This window comes from Opisthocomus hoazin, chromosome 4 (assembly GCF_030867145.1).
Source record: "Opisthocomus hoazin isolate bOpiHoa1 chromosome 4, bOpiHoa1.hap1, whole genome shotgun sequence".
NCBI classification, from domain to species: domain Eukaryota; kingdom Metazoa; phylum Chordata; class Aves; order Opisthocomiformes; family Opisthocomidae; genus Opisthocomus; species Opisthocomus hoazin.
Window position 1 is genome coordinate 50,289,346 of NC_134417.1, and position 19,779 is coordinate 50,309,124.

Consider the following 19,779-nt stretch of genomic DNA (forward strand, 5'->3'; position numbering starts at 1 on the left):
ACTTATGTTAATGTGATGCTAGTGATTTGCTGCGAAATTTGAAGGAATGAGGTCTACCATAAAATGCTCTGGAGGCTTTAAATATGTGTAATGATGCTGTCTGAAGCAAGTGCAGAAGTTGAAACTGGTAGCTGACCTGGAGTAAAAGTAATGAGTCTTCCAAGCTTGTGTTGCCATTTTAAAGATGGGCATGAAGGCTGTTGTAGTTGCCTTCAGCGTGACATGGCGTGACAACGGGGAAGAGTCCACCAAGTCTGAAATCAGAAGCTCTGCTCTTTTGCCTACAAGTACTCTGTGTATGAATAACCTCAGTGGTGGAAAAACTTAACTTTTTTATTATATGCCCAAATTCAGATAATTGACACTGGGGTAAGCAATCTACATCTAATACATTGAATTGGTTTTCCATCTGCAATATGCTGTCTGGCCTGGTGCACCCACCCTCACTCCCCCCAAGCCACGGGTCTCGCCAGTGTGGGTGTATTTGCCACAGATGATCCAAATGTCAAAATGCAGGTCCCCTGATGCAGAGAGCTGGTCACTTCATCAGTCATTGTGGAGGACGCTTCATTGTCTGTGCACATTGATGTATTGGGCTATTCTGTGGTGTTTGGCATAAATTTGTACACTTACCTTTTTTTTGGTGTTTTTTAAATGTTTTAAAAGTGATCAGAGTGCATGTTTAACTTTGTGATTTTCGTTGTATACTCTAATGAAAGGCAAAAATAATCTGGACAGTGTTCTTGTAAATAGATGTGAGAATTTTCAAAGGGTAGTTGATGTTAGCGCTCATAATGTTTCATGGGAAATTCCGAAATTCCTGCATACAGATTATTGTATTAACGTAGCTAAAATTATCCTGTCTTACATTTTTCAAGATGGTGTAGTCTTGCCGATTTGGAATAGCATACCTGATTCTGAAGATGCAATCTCAGTTTCAGTTAGGACAGTCAACTTGCAAAGGAAAAATAACACTGAGCTTTCTGTGCTGTGAGGTGAAAGAAGGCACTACTTTTTACAAATGTGTTGTACTTAGGAACTTCATTTTCATGGAGTATAGGAAGATGGTTGTGAAAATAATTGCTGAGGTTCACTCTTTGGTTTGTATTCTTTTTGAACTTAGAAGATACTAGACCTGTTCAAGTGTGGGTTTTTTTTTTTTGTTTAAAAAAAAGTTGTGATAACTATTATTGTGATTGGAAATGGAGATCATGAACATATGCTGTGACCTGCCCCCAGGTTGGATTCCCTTCCCAAAACACCAGTTTTACCTTCTTAGGTGTTCAAAATGCAGGTTCCCTTCCTTCCCGCTGACACAGGGTGGAGCATATGCCTGTAAGAGTTATGTCCAGTGTCTTGTTTAAAATGTGTCTGTGCATCTGTTGTGTGACATACCCAGTCACAGCACACGAGGGGGGTTTAGCTCCGTGAAGAAGTGGTCATCAGGGAGGCTGGAACAGGTCATAAAACTCCTCGGCCCTCACTAAAGGGTCTTTGCCAGTGAGAATGTCAGGCTTAGAATCTGGAGGAAATAATTGTGGAGCTCTAGCCTGTGGATTTCCACTACACTTACAGCTTTATAAGAAGCTGAAAAATTAGGCCTAATCAAGAAGATTTCAGAGTAATTTTGGTTCAGCATTCGAGTTCCTTCCAGTAATGACTTTGAGGCAAGTTTTTCTTATTCTTGCAGCAGTCTTTAAGATATGGAATGGTGAAGAGTATATTTTCATTTCACCACTACATTTTCTTTAAATGTGAATTCGAAAGTTCCTTCTGAGTGTATTCGAAGGAGTCAGTCGTATGCATCTCGATGGCTTTCTCCACAGGTTTTTGTTTTTGTTGCTGGGACCAGCAGGAAAAGCTCCACAGTACCATGAAATTGGAAGATCAATAGCAACACTTATGACAGATGATGTGAGTAATGTATTTTAAACACTTGTAGTGGAAGAAGTCTAGAATAAGGTATTTCCTGACTGTTTTCAGTAAATGTATTGTGGAGTGACAGGTTAAAGGGAAAAAAAACCCTAGTTAAACGAAGAACTGTAATCCTACTTATTTCTTGTGTTAGTGAATTAGGTAATGGTAAATTAATTTTTCCCTTTGAGTCATCACAGGTGTCTTTTTTTTAATCAAAGCTTGCTCAAATAATTTAAAATAGAATTTTACTAGGCATTTAAAGTCATACACTTAGAGCCCTGGTGGACGGTTTTAAAGAGCGCAAGGGAGTGGGGGCTTTTTATAAGACTATTGTCGTCTTACTGAGCAAAATGAGGATGCTTGAGTTCTGACTTTGCATGGAGCGCCACCTCCTGAAGCGCTGATAATTATTTGGGTTATCTAGCAGAAATGCTAGTATTTCTTTAGAACAATTTAAAATTTTAGAAATATGAACCAGAAATTGGTCGTTATACAATTGGGCAGCTAGTCTGTGAATACATTATTTGTTGATTGTGACAACTGAGTATTAAAAGCTTTAGTTGCAGCTTCTAATTTTTTTACATAGGCTGATGTTTAGGAATACTGTAGATCATTAAAATAAAAAAATATGAATTAGTGGTCTAAAAAGACCTAAACAGGCTTAAAAGATCTAATTTACAATTAGAAGACTTAATGGTCAGGTCTCTGGAGACAAATGGTTCAGCTTTCAAATATAGAGAAGCAATTTAGGATCATCTTCTGCAGACTTTTTTTTTTGTAGAGAAACTAGCATTTTTTTCTCTCTGTGTATAAAATGTGTCTTGGGATTCAGGGATTGTTTTTTTAAAATACTGCCTGTGTGTCAGTTCGTAGTTTGTGCCGTAGAAGTCTGTAAAACAGTGTAGGGGGTTTTTTGAGTAGTAGGAGGATTGCTTTCATGTGCCTTTTAAGAAGTCTTTTAAAATCAGTTGAGCTAGAGGTATGCAAATGAAGTTCTTATTCTCAACAAAAACTTGTGTTTTACTTCTAAGGTTATTTAAAGTATTTTTATCCTGATTTAGCAGAGCATAGTGGTACAGTGGCTGTAGTGCAGAATTATTCAGGCAATAATACATGAACTTCCTTTAATGAATATTGAAGATTAACTTTTTAATTAATTTTAGAAATGAACTCAGTATTCCTTTTGAGTTTGAAGACAGAACTTCCTTATTTTGTGTTCCATGGGGAGGTGGATGCAGGTAGTTCTTAATGCAAAAGTATGCAAGTAAAGTAAAAGCCTAAGTTCTAACAACATTTAAAAAATTTCCTGTACCTTTTTAAAAGTAATGAAGTATTCCTTGTAATCAATTCTTCTTAAAAAAAAAATAAAAATCAATATTGGGTACATTCTTCTTGTAGGTTTTCCATGATGTTGCCTATAAAGCAAAAGACCGAAATGATTTATTGTCAGGAATTGATGAATTTTTAGACCAAGTAACAGTCCTGCCTCCAGGAGAATGGGATCCATCTATACGAATTGAGCCACCAAAAAATGTTCCTTCCCAGGTAAAAGGAGAAAAATAAAATAAAAGGTCCAATAGAGAGCTCTCCTGATTCTTACTTTGAAAATGCCATTTTTCAAGTAAATTTGTGTGCTGAGTACAAACTATAGTGAAGCATCAGGAAGGCCCCCACATCCACCTGGATGAAGTGGATTGTCCAGTTAAGTAAAGGTGTCTATCAATTTCCTGCTCTGCTGCTAAGTAAATAGTATTTACTATATTTCCTTTTGTAATACTGAAATGAGTTCATGTGACAGCTAGAACTGGTCTGAAGTTGTACCTGAGTTCATGTTACAAATTTTGTTATTAATCCAACAATGATCAGGAAGAATATTGTAATTCTTATAGAAACTTCTGTTTGCATGCAATATTGAAATGTTTTAATGTGTATTGGTTAGCATATAATGTTCACAGAATGCTTATTAAATGGATAAAACGGATCATACCGCTCAGCTGTGATACAAGCCTAGAATGAGAGCCAGGGGGAAGATGGACCTTAGACAGACTCTGATTTTGTCCCTTTCTGCCTCTTTACAACTGAGGGGAATTCCTGGCGCCGGGATCAAAAGCTGGGGGAGAGACCGGTGCTCTTGGTTCAGAAGGTTGATGTTGGTGTCGAATCCTGTGGTGGTTGGGGGAGTGGGTGGAAGGGAAGGGGTGAGAGCAGCCCAGTTCATTCATGAATAGCCTGAGGCTACCACATAACTCGTTTCCAAAATAAGCAGAGCTCTCGGGGGTTTCTGGCAGACAAGCTCAGCTGAGAAATTTATGAGGATCCGGTGAGCAGCTTGCTTAATAGGGCAATGACTTCTCATTTATACTGGAATGATTTCTCAGTTATGCTTCAGCTAAATACTGTGCATGCCATGAAGTGAGGTCAGTTTCTGTTAGAAGCTAGAGGCTTCTGCTCTGGAAATGATTGAGAAAAAAAATCTAAAGGTTTCTAGGCCTCGTGGTTGAGTCTCTACTGTGTCTTGAAAAGGTAGGCTTTGTTTCATCATGTCTTGGGGACATATTTGGTGTAGAAAGAGGGAAGATAAAACTGTTGTGCAAGGTACTAGTAAGTGCGATCTTTTTGGGACTGTTGTACAGTTCTAGTTGTCCATACTCAACAAAAGATGAATTCGGCAAGTCGAGGACTGCTGATAAGCTGGGAATATGAAAAAGGTTTGGAAGGCATACAGTCTCTGCACACTATCTTTGAATTATACTTTTTGGCCTAAAGACATTCTCAAAGTAAATTTTTTTTCTTTCCCTTTATTTCCCCCCCCCTTGTAGGAGAAAAGGAAGGTACCTAAATTTCCAAATGGATCTACTTCTACAGGAGAGACTCTCAAACAAGAAGGGCATCATGCTGGACCTGAACTTGAGAGAACTGGAAGGTGTGTTCACTTCCCTAAATACTAGCTACTGTAAAGAAAGAAGTGATAAATCTTCACAGTTTTTTAGTGATGACATTTGAACATAAAAAATCATGGTAGAAGTGTCAGAGCGCATCCTTTTTCAAGTGTTGGATTCTTGCCTATAAATGCCAGTCTGCTTAAAGCATTTTCAAGCCTGTGGCAATGTTTCTCAACACATTTGCAAAGGATTTCGTATAAGATGCAACCTAATTTAACTAACTGACTTTTAAGAGTTGGGTTTTAATTTTTAATTGTCAAGAGCATGCAATTATCACAGTTATAGCAGGAATATACTTCTCAGTATTGGGCTATGTACTAAAAATTTCCATTAATGCAAATCTGTTATATTAAACGTACAAAATGGAGCAACAAGGAATATAAATTGGTTAGGTTTCTTTTAGATCTGAAATGGAATTGAAGGACTTTATTTCAGTTGAGTTGCATTGTTGCTCTTTGTTAATTGTGAAATACTTTCCAAAAAAGTCCACAACATCACAAGTACCTGGTTAAGATTAAACCTTAATATCTCATATGAGAGAGTAGAGATGAATTCAGCTGAGAAATCCTGGAAAAGATGTACAGTGTTGTTATCCGCAAAATGATAAAGTTCCAGATGAAATGTGTCTTTCTCATAACCTTAGCAAGGACTGTACAATATTTGTGTTTATTTTTACCATTTTGGCTTTATTATACTTAATTTTTGCCTTTTTGCAGACAGTATGTGGAGCTGAGAAGTTCATTTCTGCCCACAGAATTATCTCTAGATAGGACTATTGTTTTTCTTAGGAGCTAATTTTTTTTTAATATTTCAAAATAAAATCATTTTTTTGTAGGTGCAAATTTTACCTAGTATTTTTGAGTCTTGGAAATTTTTTTGGAAAATATAAAAAGCTTTTTAACTTCTTGATACTAACGTACCAAGTTGAACTGACTTATATAGGTTTGGTTTTGTATTTCTATTTATAGAATATCTCTGTGCTCCAGATGAAAACACTGTTATAAATAGTAGACCAAAATTTATTTATGGACCCAACCATATGTTTGTAGAGAATTCATATCAAAAAGCTACAACTAATTATTGAAGTAGTAATACTGAAATGTATCAGTGCAGTGGTCTTGGTTGAGGTTTAGCATGTTTCTTCTGTTCCTTGTTTTGAATATCGTAAGACAGATTTGATTTAAACCATTATTTAGGTAAACCTGTTTGCAAAGGTGTTTTTTCAGTATCTAGCCCATATACAAAAATACCTAGCCAGCTTTTAAAAATGTGGATAACCTACTTGATTGTATTTGGAATACTGCAGAATTGGAATGGATAAGATTCTCATTTACATTTTAAACTGTTATGCGTTAATCTGGATTATGAAATAGCTAATTTGTGCTGGCAATAGGCACCGGCAGTCATGTGTAGCCCATAGTTTTGAACTAGCTAGAATCCATTAGTGTACAGTTTGACGAGTTTCATCTCACCTATTTAGGCTTTTTGGTGGTTTGATACTTGACATCCAAAGGAAAGCACCTTTTTTCTTGAGTGACTTCAAGGATGCATTAAGCCTGCAGTGCCTGGCCTCGATTCTTTTCCTATACTGTGCCTGTATGTCTCCTGTAATCACTTTTGGAGGGCTCCTGGGAGAAGCTACACAAGGCAGAATAGTGAGTACAAAGAATGGTAGTGGCCAGGCTTTTAGACCTTCAGAGGCAAGTCACTGTGTGCATTTGTCTCATTTATTTATACTTGTATTTGAAGAATTTACCCACAGCACTTGATTAGCCTGCCCCAAAGCAGATCTTCCCCAAAAGGTAATTGCTGTGGAAAATGTGGGGAACCCATGTGAACAGGAGAAGATGCACAGTGGAGGTAAAAAATGTTTATCCTGCCTTACTGGATGAATGGCTTCATGAATTGAGAAAGGGCTTGCATTACCTGCTTTTTGGCTACTTGAAAGTAACCAATAGCAGTAAAGGTGCACCATCCCACTAGGCCTACTTTAGGCAAAGTCAGAGGCTCAAGGTGGGTAGCCAAGAACATGCGCTGGCCTTGAGTGGTAGGCCTACGAGCATGATAATACCTGCAGTGTACGGGTAGCAGTCTATTGTGTGTTTCAGTAACGGACAGGATATGTACCTGCTTTCACTAATGGTATGTTGTTAACAATAAAGTGGTTATGGTTTATGAACAGAAAATACTCTTCCTTATAAACGACTTGAGCATAAACCATACACGTACAAAATTTTGGTAGTGTTCTGTTGGGCAGTAGATAACAACAGCACCTTTTAAACCAAAATATCATTGCACTTTGTTTTTTGGGGCAGGGAAAGAATACTTGACATCAGCAATGTTAATAACTTAGTGCTTGTGTTAATTGGCTTCTGAGTTAACTAGTTTGAAGTGTATTTTCTGTTTTTAAATCCATCACAAAGAAACAAGGCTCTGTCCTTTTGGGGGAGGGAAGGATGTATTCAGACGTGTCCTCTACAAGTTTTAAGATTCTGATAAAGCTTATTATGCTATAAAATTCTTCTTGATACGTAGATTGCGTTTTTAAGCTTGTACTGTATTAAAATTTAGTTAACTATTTTATCTCTTTCAAGTAATGCTATTGACTCAGATTTATGTTTATTGATATAGCACTTCAAGCTGATAGCAAACACAGAGATAAATGGTATCTTTTCTGTGCGATGTTTTTGGCACTCTAAATGTAGGAATGGTTATCAAAATGTTCATGTCACTTTTGAATGCACGTCATGTATAATTATGAAAATATGCTTCTTCTAAAGCTTGATTCTTAAACACCTTCTTTCTTTTAGCTGTCTGGAATTGTTTGTGGGTTTGTTCCTGCCTTCAGATATTTGGTGTGCATCATTGAATATAAAATGTAGTTACTGCACACACATGTTCAAGCACAGTAGCTGACATTGTAAGGTACACAGTTTGTGTTTGAAACCTTCCCTCACATTCCCAGAGGTCATCACCTCCACAGTACTCCTGTCCCTGCCACCCTGATTGAGAGCCCCAAGGTTAATGCATTGACTAACCAAAAGCACTAATTCAAAGGTAATAGAACAAGAGGCTGGGATTTTACCCCTCCCCCCCCCAAGGAACAACACACTCATGTTTTCATGTTTAATATCCCCAGTTCAGCAAACCATTTTGCCAATTCTAGATGCTTTCCTGAACTGGAGCTGAAGTTTGCATAAAGATTGTTTTCTTAGGCTTGCATAGTTGCAAAATAGCAAACACTGAAAAATTCCACCAGGAACCCTTTAATCTGTAATCCATGACTTCTTGTAGTTGTAAACGGTGTAGTTAATTACTTTCAAGTAACCTTAATATTATTTTAGATTCTAGAAAGTCTTGCCCTTCTCTTTTGAGGTGCACTGTAACATTTTTTTTTAGCAGAAAATGCCATAGTAAAACCTTTAATTCAAGAACTGAAGTAGAGATCTTACTTCAATATAAAGAAATGCATTACCAGGTGGGACCTTGGTTTACTGCTCATCTATTTTTGGTGTCATGTATACATAAACCAATATTGTTCAGTAATTTCCCCTCCACCTCTGCCTGTCAGTTTTTTGTTTTTGTAATGCTTGGTTGACTGATGCAGGTTTGATACGGTACATCGTATCATGTTTTGGTACAGATATGTTGCAATATATATACATCCATTTTCTTTACAGATTTACAGAGACAGATAATTATTTCTGTAAACTACATATTGAGTAACTTTTAAATTTGTAGTAATTGTTGGTATGTTTTTCCTCCTTAGTTAGCAGGACTAGTAACTTGTGCTCATGGTGTTGGATGACTTTGTGTTTCTCAGGAGTGAAGTTCTCAAAACCTTTTGTCCGTGGTATTGTTACTGCAAAACTGTGTTAACTTATCCTTGTCTCAAACATCAATATTTATTGCAATGTTTTTACATCTTGTCTTGTTTCTAAGTTAATGCATCTTAAAATTGTACTTATGCAGATGTGACGCTAAATGCTGACCTGAAAGGCAGCACAGTTACAGCAGTTTCTTTTCCCCCAAACAGAGTGCAATAGAGTCTCTCTTTGGAGCCTCATTAACTGGGATTGCCTATTCTCTCTTTGCTGGGCAACCTCTTACTATTTTGGGGAGCACCGGACCAGTTCTAGTATTTGAAAAAATATTATTTAAATTTTGCAGGTAAGTGATGTTTGCATTGCCTTGATGCACTTACTAACTTTCTAGCCTGTTAGAATAGCTGTAGTTGAAAGCAGATCTGTGTTAAATGTGGATGTCCGTGAAGACGTAAATGCAGCTGAGACTGAGGTAGATGTGGTTTGCAAAGCTGTGAGGCACTGGTGAGCCTTAGTGAGAAAATCAGTGATGAAAGGTGACTAGGACTGAAATAAAAGATGTTTTGACTGTGTAGAGGTGTTGGCTTTGATTCTGCAGGGGTAAGCAGGGATTGATCTGCCCTCTAGGAGAAAACATGTAGGTAGTTCTGGAAAGATCAACCCCGTGATGCTTCCCAAACTAGGTAGCTCTGCCCTTGATTCTAGAAACACCTTGCAGTGTTGCTTTGCTTTGGTGGAAAATGGGACAGAAAAATTTCTGCTTCATTTGGAGCCAACATCAAGGATGAGAGAAGTGGTGAATATCTATACAGCTTGGCCTCTATTTATTTTCAAATAGACTACAGCGCGGGTGACTTTTGGCTCAGCTAATACTTTTGTTTCTTTCTTCACACAGGGATTATGGTCTTTCCTACCTCTCCTTGCGAACTAGCATTGGTCTGTGGACTGCACTTTTTTGCGTAGTGCTTGTAGCCACAGATGCCAGCAGCCTTGTGTGTTACATCACTCGATTTACTGAGGAGGCTTTCGCAGCGCTTATATGCATCATATTTATTTATGAGGCATTGGAAAAGCTTTTTCATTTGGGAGAATTGTATGCCTTCAATATGCACAATGATTTGGATAAACTGACTTTCTATTCGTACGTACCAAGTTTCTGTCTGTTAGTAAAATACATAGGGAAAATGTTTGTGGTATAGAGACATACCAGTTACTAAACTGCAATGTGTGCCTCTCTGTGGAAGGGTAGGAGGAATGCTGGGGGTGGTATGGGCATGAGAAACCTCAGAAAAATTCTATTCAGGATGCTGTGCAATTGAATTTTCTGTGTTAGCTATGGGTGGTTGGAAGGGATGAGGGACTGTGACAATGCCTGCTTTAATTGCAGCTTTATTGAAGGTCAGCCTGGAGACTATGAGTCAGAACAGGAGTTCTGCCTTGCCACTTCTAGAAGTCATGATAGTTTACCCAGTCTGGATGCGGATTATTTCCAGGTAGCTGAGGCATTGAGACCTTCTGCAACTTTCACGTGCTATGAATAGGCAGTTGACATCTTTAAACAGTGTTGCTTTCTACTGCAATTATGGGGAAGACTTGACTTGTAAAAATTTTTTTTGAGAGACAGGAAAATAATAAAAAATACAATACAGACTTTTTTTTTCTTTCCCAACTAAGTAGAACTAGTTATATTCATCATAAAAAACAGCAGTAAAACTACAAAAAAAACGTTTTTTCATTTAAGGAATGTAATAAGCAAGCTATTTAGGTGTATGTTTTTTACATTTGCTTTATTTCTATGGCAGTAGTATATTATCTGCTTGTGGTGGGTTGACCTTGGCTGGATGTCAGGTGCCCACCAAGCTGCTCTACCACTCCCCTTCCTGAGCTGGACAGGCGGACAGAAAATATAACGAAAGGCTCGTGGGTCGAGATGAGGACAGGAAGATCACTTGGCAGTTACTGTCATGGGCAAAACAGAGAGTAGACTAATGAGAAGTAAAAACTCATTCTTAAAACACCTTTCCCCCACCCCCTCCCTTCTTCCTGGGCTCAACTTTGCTTCCGATTTTTCTCTACCTTCTCTTCCTTAGGAACGGCGCAAGGGGGACGGAGAACGGGGATGGCGGTCAGTTCATCCCACGTTGTCTCTGCCGCTCCTTCCTCCTCACACTCTTCCCTTGTTCCAGTGTGGGGTCCCTCCCATAGGAGACAGTCCTCCATGAACGGCTCTAGTGTTGGCTCTGTCGGACATAGGGGAAGCTTCTGGCATCTTCTCACAGAAGCCACCCCTGTAGCCCCCCTGCTACTAAAACCTTGCCGCGCAAACCCAGTACACGACATTTTGGTGTGCAGCTGTACCACTTCTGAATTAAAAGAGTTAGCTTATATGGTGAAATTAGCGTTGAGGGCTTTTTATACTATGTGTCTTGACACTATGCATTTTTTAGTTTTTGATGATGTGCGTGAATGCTGCTTTATCTTTTGCTGCTCAGTGTGGAGTTTCCAAGCTTACGGTATAGTTGCATGAAATATGGTGAATAGGGTTACCAGCTCACACCTGCTGGAAACAGGAAATCCTGGTAGCTGTTGCTGAGAGAAACTGCTCATTTCACATAGTTTAAACCAAATCAAGAGCAAAGCTTTCTTTTTGATTCATCAATGACAACGCAGTTAACTGTCAATCAGTGTTCCATATGTTCACCATCAATATCAGTAATGCAGCAGATCAACCACAATGCAAGACACTTAAGAAATACCAGTAAGAACCTGCACACGTTTTAATTCTCTTCTATTACTAATCCATGAAAGTTCTAACCATGCCTGCACCGGTGTTTACCCTCCAGCCCCAGGTGCGTGGGTTACAGTCACTCACCGTCTCTGAGGAGCATGGGTTTCTCTGCTAGTGCTCTGCTCCTGTTGCAGATGTGAGTCCTGCAGCCCTGTTTGTCCCTGCGTGGTTCTCCGTAGTCTGCGCAGTTGCGCACTGGTGGGGTCGGGTCCATACGCCAGCAGTGGGGGTCCCTGCTTGCGGCACCCCGCGGTCAGTCCCTAGCTGGAGGGCAGACTGCTCACCATCCCGCTGGGCAGCTGTGCTGCCTGGCTGAGGCAGAGACCATGGTGCACACTGTGATTTCTGCCAGTGTCTAACTGGGTTTTGACTATCATGTTTCCACCCCCAAGATCTCTCCTTGCTTTTACAAACATTCATGCTTCATTGATACTTCCTTTCAGGATGATTCCTTTTTTCTTTTTTTTTTTTTTTTTGAAGTTCCTTTGTTACTATTCAATCAGGTGATGGCCATCATCTTGCTTTTCAACATGATCAGTTTTGGGCAAACACCCTCTCAGACTGCTTCTTGTATTCCATTCTCACGTGGCATTCATACTCACTTTCCTGTCTTAACAGCTGGTAAGATCAGGCCATGTTGCCAGGAGCGGGCCATGGGAGTACGCTCACTTCCTAATTTCCCCCTTTTTCCTGGCTGCTCATCCTTCTGTGTTTGAGTGGCTCTAGGACCTCACTGGACTCTGATGTGAGCATGTTAAATTCACTAATCTGGCAGAAGCTGTGCTGTAGGTCTGTAGGTTTTCTGATGCTTGCCACCGGACTGTGTTTTACTACACTAGCATAGGCAGGCTGTGAGGGTGGAGAGAGGAAGGTGTGACATTGCCTTGGTTTAGCTTTGTAAGGTGTCACACATCTTCCATGATGTGCCAAAGACTTCAGCTTTACTTTGTCCTGTGTTTTTTTCTATCACAAAGCTATAGGAGATGTGGCCTTTTATAATTGCTTTTTTTTGCCTTTTTTTTGCTTGCCTTTTTTTTTTTTTTTTCAATCTCTGTTCGCCCAGTGGGAAGAGGGTGCAGAAAAAGCATCTTCAGTTAATTGGGCCAGAAAACAGTTTCACAGACTCTTACAGCTTCTGGTTTTTTTCTTTTCTCTTCCTGGATTTTCACTTACCTGCTTGGTGGCATCGTTTATGTTCATTGCATTTCTTGATAAATTTGTCTGTCGGTCTTCCTTTGATGTGCTTGTTCATATTACTTCCTTGACCAACAAGTAAAGATGGTTTCTTCTCGTCTCATACTTACTGTTGCAACTCCTTTCTATTCTGATCATTCTTGTTGCTGTGTTTGCAACTACCTTGTAGGAATTGCAGCTTTCCAATCTTCTATTTCTTTTTGCTGTTACTTTAGGATTCAGTTATCAAAATAAAATATATTTACTTCTCATTTTTTTAAAGTTCCGTAAGCATTGTGCTTCGCAAATTAGATTCTTTTTGCCCATGCACATTTACTACTTCTTCCTTCTTCACCTTCACACTATCAGGATTCAAGTTCACTCTTCTGTGGTTCTTTCTTTTTGAGTATCTTGATGAATCTCATAGAAAAAGTCTTTTTTTTCTTGCTTATTATCTGTTTCTCCTCTTCTACATAAAGGCTTACATATTAAGCTTATGGTTTGGTGTTCTTGAATAGCTTTATATGAAAACACCCTGTTAAATCAATATACAATGTGTTGTGGTGTGGGGTTTTTTTTGTTTTTTTAAATTGATGTGTTGTTCTGTCAACCTCTCTGACTGAAGGGGTTCTGCAGTCCAAGTCTGCAAACCACTGCAGTAGGGACAGGCACTTTTATGTGTTCAAGAAGTTATTAAAATGCGTGTATGCAGTTCCTTGAAGTCTGAGCAATTTATGCGTTTGTATTTTTAGTTAGCCCACTACATACTCAAAAATGGTGTCTTAATTCAGGGTGAGCAGTTTTGGTCTTGTGTAGATCGGAATGCACGGCAAATGCAAGAAAAATGACTAACTCTATCAAAATTTTCAGAAAGACCTGGAAACGTGCAGAAGCTAATAGCATGTCTGATTTGAAAAGGAGTTGCTGAAACTGTGTCATCTACACCAATTTTTTTAAAATGAAATGGTGTGTAAATTATTTTTTTCTTCCCTTCAGATGTGTGTGTTCTGAGCCTGAGCAACCCAGCAATGAAACTTTGCAAGTGTGGAGGAGAATGAATAAGTCTGTGGAAAATATAGCATGGAGTAACCTTACAGTTACTGTGAGTGTCTAAAAGCTACGTGTGTGTGCATATATGTATGTATGTATAAAAAATAAATACCCACATAGTACCAGTCTTGATTAATACTTTTCATCTGGTTTCTTTCTTGATTTGAACCTAGAGTGTTTTCTTTAAAACTGTACTTCTGAACTCTTTTATTCCTCCCATAATGCTTTCAACAGTCATTGTAGTGGTCTGGATGAGTTAGTCCCTGGCAGTAAATGCTAAGATCATATGTGTCTGCTTGAGGTAGCCACTTTAATCCTGGTAGGCTGAACAGTCTTCTTTCTGAAGTGCAGACAAATATGATGAGGTGAATAAACAGGAGGTTGCTTCCTTCAGTTTCCTGGAAGTGATGAACAAATATTTTTAAGAACATGTGGAAATGGAATCTGCAGTTAAAATGTGGTAACAAGCACAGTTGATTGGTCAGATGTTGGTATAGAACTACAGCCATTGAAAGCATTACGTTCTTGGCCTGGGTATTTCATACCAGTATCTAATTTTGTGGGTAAGTGAAGATGAGGAAGGTTATTGTGTGGAAATGATACTGAAGCCTTTTAGGAAGAAACTTTTTTGCTGATTACTAGTTCCTTGGGTGGGGTTCAGTTGCCTAAATGGAGCCACTTTAAATACTCTGGCATCTGGTTTCTGCCTACATCTTGAATGATTTGGATCTGCTATAGATTTTTGTGTTGCATTTGCTAGCTGTGTGTGCCTCCTTTGGCCACCTTAGGCTATCTAAAATGGCAGTAGATATCCATGTGTGGGCTCTCCTTTTGTGTGAGCCTAGATGTTCACACTGAAAGTAGAAGATGTTTTGCACAGCAAAAATACTATGAAAAACCTCAGTGCTTTACCTGAGTTTTAGCGGTAGTGTTTTTTGTGTACCACCAATGGCTCCTAGTCTACCATAATCACCTAAGATGGCAGTTTCTCTTGAACTTAGTTTTTATATTTACTTTATATTTGCTATTTATTTTATATACCTTTCCATCTTCTTAAGCATCTTTAGTCTTCCCAGAGATAGAACTGATCCAGAATTTGGTGGTGCTTATAGTCAAAGTAGATTGTTAACAGGGAGAATTTTTGTTGCAGTTGAATTTTCAATAAATTAACCTGTTTAAAGACTAGGTTGTGGCAGTGCTGCTGCTTCCAAGTGTTTGACTTATTGACTTGTTCAGTGAGCCTTTTGGATAGGGATCGTCTGACTTGGGTGTCTTTTTTATTCAAATTCATTATTTATGATGCTTTTCTGCTTTGCTACAATTTTTTTTTCTTACTGTTGGGTTAATCTCATTTTGTAAGAGAGCTTTTTCCTTAACTGTATTAGGAAAAAATAAAGTCAAGAATAAAGAGGTGGGAGACACCGAGGAGATCTCTTTTCTTAGTTCATCAGCTTGAAAGTTGATTTTGGACAGTCTGCTTTTCCTGGGCTTAGTCCTCAGTCTTTATTTGTGTGTTCAGTCCTGTGATGCTTTGAGAAACAGAATAGAAATGAGGTGAATGTAAAGAAGTTGTTTGTTCTTGGGCACCTCCCAGCATTTTGGCATCATGAAATAATCAGTGATGAATACTGTGGCTCTTCTGGAACAGACAGCACACGTATTTGGCATTTCAGAATGAGGTAGTGATCAAGGAAAGTACCCTCTTTTTTGGGATTGTGAATGTTCTCAGGTGTGTTTTATATCAAAAAGCTACAAGTTAGGTTGAATGTACTAAATGAATAAAACAGAAATCTAAGGAGTTTTAATTGAAGTTTTTTTCTTTGCAGCAATGTTTAGATTTTCATGGTGTGTTTCGTGGATCAGCTTGTGGCCATCGTGGACCATATATTCCAGACGTTCTCTTCTGGTCTGTCATACTATTCTTTACAACATTTTTCCTCTCCTCTTTCCTTAAGCAATTCAAGACCAAACGCTATTTCCCAACTAAGGTAATTCTGATTACAGACTGTTGTTAACTTGTGACAAATACATTAGTGTAACTTAACAGAGTTAACTTTTTTCATTTTGCTTCAGAACTTTTTATTAAAAAATTTCTTTAAAGACAGAAAAAGAAATTAAAAACAGAAAATTAGCTAATAATTCCAAAAATGAAGACATTAGAGTAAAGAAATTTGCTGTTGAAAATTCAGTGCTTTCTCTCTACTTTCATGTAGTTATAATAAGATTTTCTAAGCGTTGGAAGACGTAAGCAGTCTGTCTCCCCATATGAATGGGTATTGCCAGGTACAATTTGGAAAGGTAATTAGTATTGCTGCTGTTTTCCTCACCTACCTATATAGAACAGTTGATTGCTTTCCCCAAACTGCTGTATGTATGTACATATGAAAGGTTCTCAGTAGTTCCTCAGGGCATTACTGTTTCTAATAAGAGGCTAATATAATGATTATCGTTGGAGTGATTTATGCAACTTATTTCTGCTGGCCAAAACAAAGTGATGAGATCTTCTCTAAACCTCAACTCAACCCTACAGTGTGTTCCTAATGTTTAATAAAGTCACCTTTGATAACCTGAATCTGTTGCAAATTATCCCTCCTTCTATCAAAACGTCAAACATACGGATATTGATTTCAGAACAATTCGGTGATGTTATTGAATTAAGCTACAAGAGACTAGCTGTGATGGCTCAGCCTCCCAGTAGGGTTGAGAGGACAAGAAGATGAGGAAGGAGTTATTTTAAGTTATTTTCTGCTCGCAGTAGGTCATTTAAAATGAGATAATTGGATGAACAGTTGTACAGAATGCTTACCTTCTGCAACTTCATGCTGTGCTGGCAGGCAGCTTAAATTTTCAAATAGAAAGAAAATATATATAATGTTCAGTGGTGTAGTATAATATAAATAGACTTCGCTATTCATAGGGGAGAAAATTGTCTTTCTATACATGCAAATTAGAATGATGAAAAAGCAAGAGGTAACACAAGTCTTTTCTTTATAGGTGCGTTCTACCATCAGTGACTTTGCAGTATTTCTGACCATAGTAATCATGGTTTTGATTGACTATCTTGTAGGAGTACCTTCTCCTAAGCTTCATGTTCCAGAGAAGTTTGAAGTAAGAAATAAAACCTTTTAAAAAACTTAACTTTTGAAATGCTTGCAGTTTCATAGACAGTAAAACAATGGAACTGTACAGAAAGAGATTTATGGCTTTTACTTATGATGTAGTTGATGAAGTAATCTTACTTTTCTGTTTCGGATGTGTGTCTCGTCTGACAGAACAGACTATGCGTTATATTGTATTAGGAATGAAAAGGAACCATTCTTTTGTGCAAATGTGCAGAAAAGGAATAGAATGGATTTGTTTAATTTTTTTCATGTAAATGTCACATTGACATGTAACAGCTATATCAGTCTTTCGGTCAAAGCCATTGGAGAAAATAAAGACATTTAAGAGACTGTTGATCTGTTCATTGCAACTGTTTGTAGCAATAAAATCTGCATTTTATCTTATGCATTTAATTCTTATTGCTGATGTTTGTTTTTTCAGCCCACTCGAAAAGACCGAGGATGGTTCATAAATCCTCTTGGAGTCAATCCGTGGTGGACACTCTTGATAGCTGCTATTCCTGCTTTACTCTGTACCATTCTTATTTTCATGGATCAACAAATAACAGCTGTTATTATAAACAGGAAAGAGCATAAGCTGAGGGTAAAAGTCATTTTCTCAAAACGCTAACGTTGTGCAAGTCGAAGCTATTTTAACTAGATTCATTCTGCAAGTTTGTGAAATGTTACCAACAGCTACTAAGTAAACGTGTATATTGAGTAACAAAGAGCAAATATAACTCTGTGGACACTCTCAAATTATCTAACTTGTAGTTATCTGTTGTTGATCAGCTAAGTTATAGGTATGCTATCATATAAATAGAAAGCTTATCAAATATTTTTTATCTTAATTTTACAGAAAGGCTGTGGTTATCATCTTGATCTGCTCATGGTTGGTGTTATGCTGGGGTTATGTTCTATCATGGGCTTACCGTGGTTTGTTGCTGCAACTGTCCTATCTATAAGCCATGTCAATAGCCTGAAAGTTGAATCTGAATGCTCAGCACCAGGAGAGCAACCGAAGTTTTTGGGAATCCGGGAGCAACGAGTGACAGGATTGATGATTTTTGTCTTGATGGGGCTGTCAGTGTTCATGACCTCTGTGTTAAAGGTAAAAGACAGTTTTTCCAAACTACTTCTATTTTCTTTGTACTTTTGATTTTGGTATTGTGATTTAGCATTTCATAATGTTAGGAAGTTTTATTATGTTAAATAAAATATGCCTGGACTTGTTCTCACATTGCCTTTTTAACAACAGGTATTAGTTGAACAGAAACAATGAGGAGAGATCTGAGAAAATTAAAGCTGAGCAAGCTAGAAGTGCAGCGAGTAGTGAAGAGAGCAACCTTTGTCCATGTTACCTGATTTTCTTGCCAGCTATTTTTTAGTTTCTTGAGTCCATGTTACCTAAAATAGTTCTCTGGTAGTTTTTATGTGAGCATGTATATATAGAGAGAAAAGGAGTGTGATAAAGACACAAAGTCACTTGAGCAGAAGTAATATAATATAGCAGAAGAAAGGGAAACACCGGGTTTAAAAAGTGGTCATCAAAAGTGGCAATGTTCACTGCTTGTTCTTCAGCTTATTAAACTTCTTTCGATGTTTAAAGTGTGAAGATTATCTTATGCATCATCACGGTGTAATAGACATTTTGCAGGTCATGTTTTAGCCTCGGTTTACACTTTGTCTCTTAATTTATATCCATAGTGCCATTCTGAAGACTTTACTGAAGGAAAACCAAATAGTTCGGCTGGCTTTTTGCTCAGATTTGAGTAAAATACATTCAATTTATGTTTTGTTGTTTCAAATCCAGTAGTTAAAAGGAGAAAGGAAAAAAACTGTCGTTCTGTTCCCAAAATGTTCCCAAGATGTGGCATAAATTGCATAGTTGTTAATACCTTTAAAGAACTTCTTAAAAGTTTGTGGAAAGACAGATCAGAAGTCGTTTCACAAAAAGGTACCTTGTAATAGCTGTTTAAGTGTAGATAATGGGAGGAAATTAACCTATGAGCACACAACTATAGTTTAGTAGTTACAGCTGTATACTATAAATTCTTAATAGCTGACTATTTGTGAGTGTTTAAAGAATGTAAAAACTCTGAAAACAATAGCAGTTATTAAAAATGAGTATGCAGATTTGACAGTCTCTGGTTGAAAAGCTACCAAGAGCTCAGCTGTATAGTGCAAATGGTCAGGATCAGAAATATTGAAATAGATTTTTTTGTTACTCAAAAGTAAAAGGTAAAGGTGCTGGTTGCTGAAGCTAGATGTTTACCTCACGTTTTATTGGCTGATTCTTAGAAACGAATACTTCCACTTTTTTATGGAACCAAGGGTATTGGGAATGGAATTACTACTCTTTGATCTTCTTGAAATGTTTTTATTTTTCAATGTAAATGGCTGTTATTATGAAGAGAAGGAAGGAGAGCAAAGCCTTGCATTTGCAGGTGGTTGTGCTTTTGTTCCATGTATGGATTTATACTGATTTTATGCAGTGCAAGTTGACATAAATGAAGTACTCGCATGTCAAGTTATAGATCTTACAGTAAAGACACTAGCTTTTAAAAACATATATACACATATAAATATGTATAAAAAATATATATATACACACACGTACACAAACACACATGCAGTAATGAATCCCTAAGGCATAGTTTTATTCCACACTATCTAAGTTTCAGCAAAGCCTTTTTTGTTCAGGCCTGATAGCAGCAGTTTTTAAGATTTTGAATTGTGTCTTGGCTGTCCTTTACTCAGAAGTTTCATGAGTTCAGGAACCAGTAAAGTTTCACTTGCTTTGTGTGCCACTGAAACCAGTGGATAACTTCCTTATCTTAGCAAGCTTTAAATTGATCACCTTATTGGAACAAAATTTAGCCCTGAATAATTAGCAGATTTTCATAGCTCAGTAGGTCGGTTTTCTGTTTCATCTGCTCCAGAAATGCAAGATTAGTGAGCAACAGTAAAACTTCATATGGCAA

The 19,779-nt window shown here is 37.8% G+C and overlaps 1 protein-coding gene across 6 annotated transcripts in view; it reads left to right on the plus strand.

Annotated features, from left to right (window-relative positions):
• SLC4A7 (solute carrier family 4 member 7) overlaps positions 1–19,779 on the plus strand; it is an 89,830-nt gene that overhangs the window by 60,101 nt on the left and 9,950 nt on the right. For all 6 annotated transcript variants that reach the window (XM_075418978.1, XM_075418979.1, XM_075418980.1 and 3 more), the window contains 11 exons: positions 1,827–1,914; positions 3,316–3,462; positions 4,737–4,840; positions 6,340–6,514; positions 8,896–9,029; positions 9,579–9,824; positions 13,641–13,746; positions 15,521–15,682; positions 16,689–16,802; positions 17,238–17,399; positions 17,655–17,906. In XM_075418978.1, coding sequence (XP_075275093.1) covers positions 1,827–1,914; positions 3,316–3,462; positions 4,737–4,840; positions 6,340–6,514; positions 8,896–9,029; positions 9,579–9,824; positions 13,641–13,746; positions 15,521–15,682; positions 16,689–16,802; positions 17,238–17,399; positions 17,655–17,906 — 1,690 coding nt within the window. The remainder of the gene's footprint in view (positions 1–1,826; positions 1,915–3,315; positions 3,463–4,736; positions 4,841–6,339; positions 6,515–8,895; positions 9,030–9,578; positions 9,825–13,640; positions 13,747–15,520; positions 15,683–16,688; positions 16,803–17,237; positions 17,400–17,654; positions 17,907–19,779) is intronic.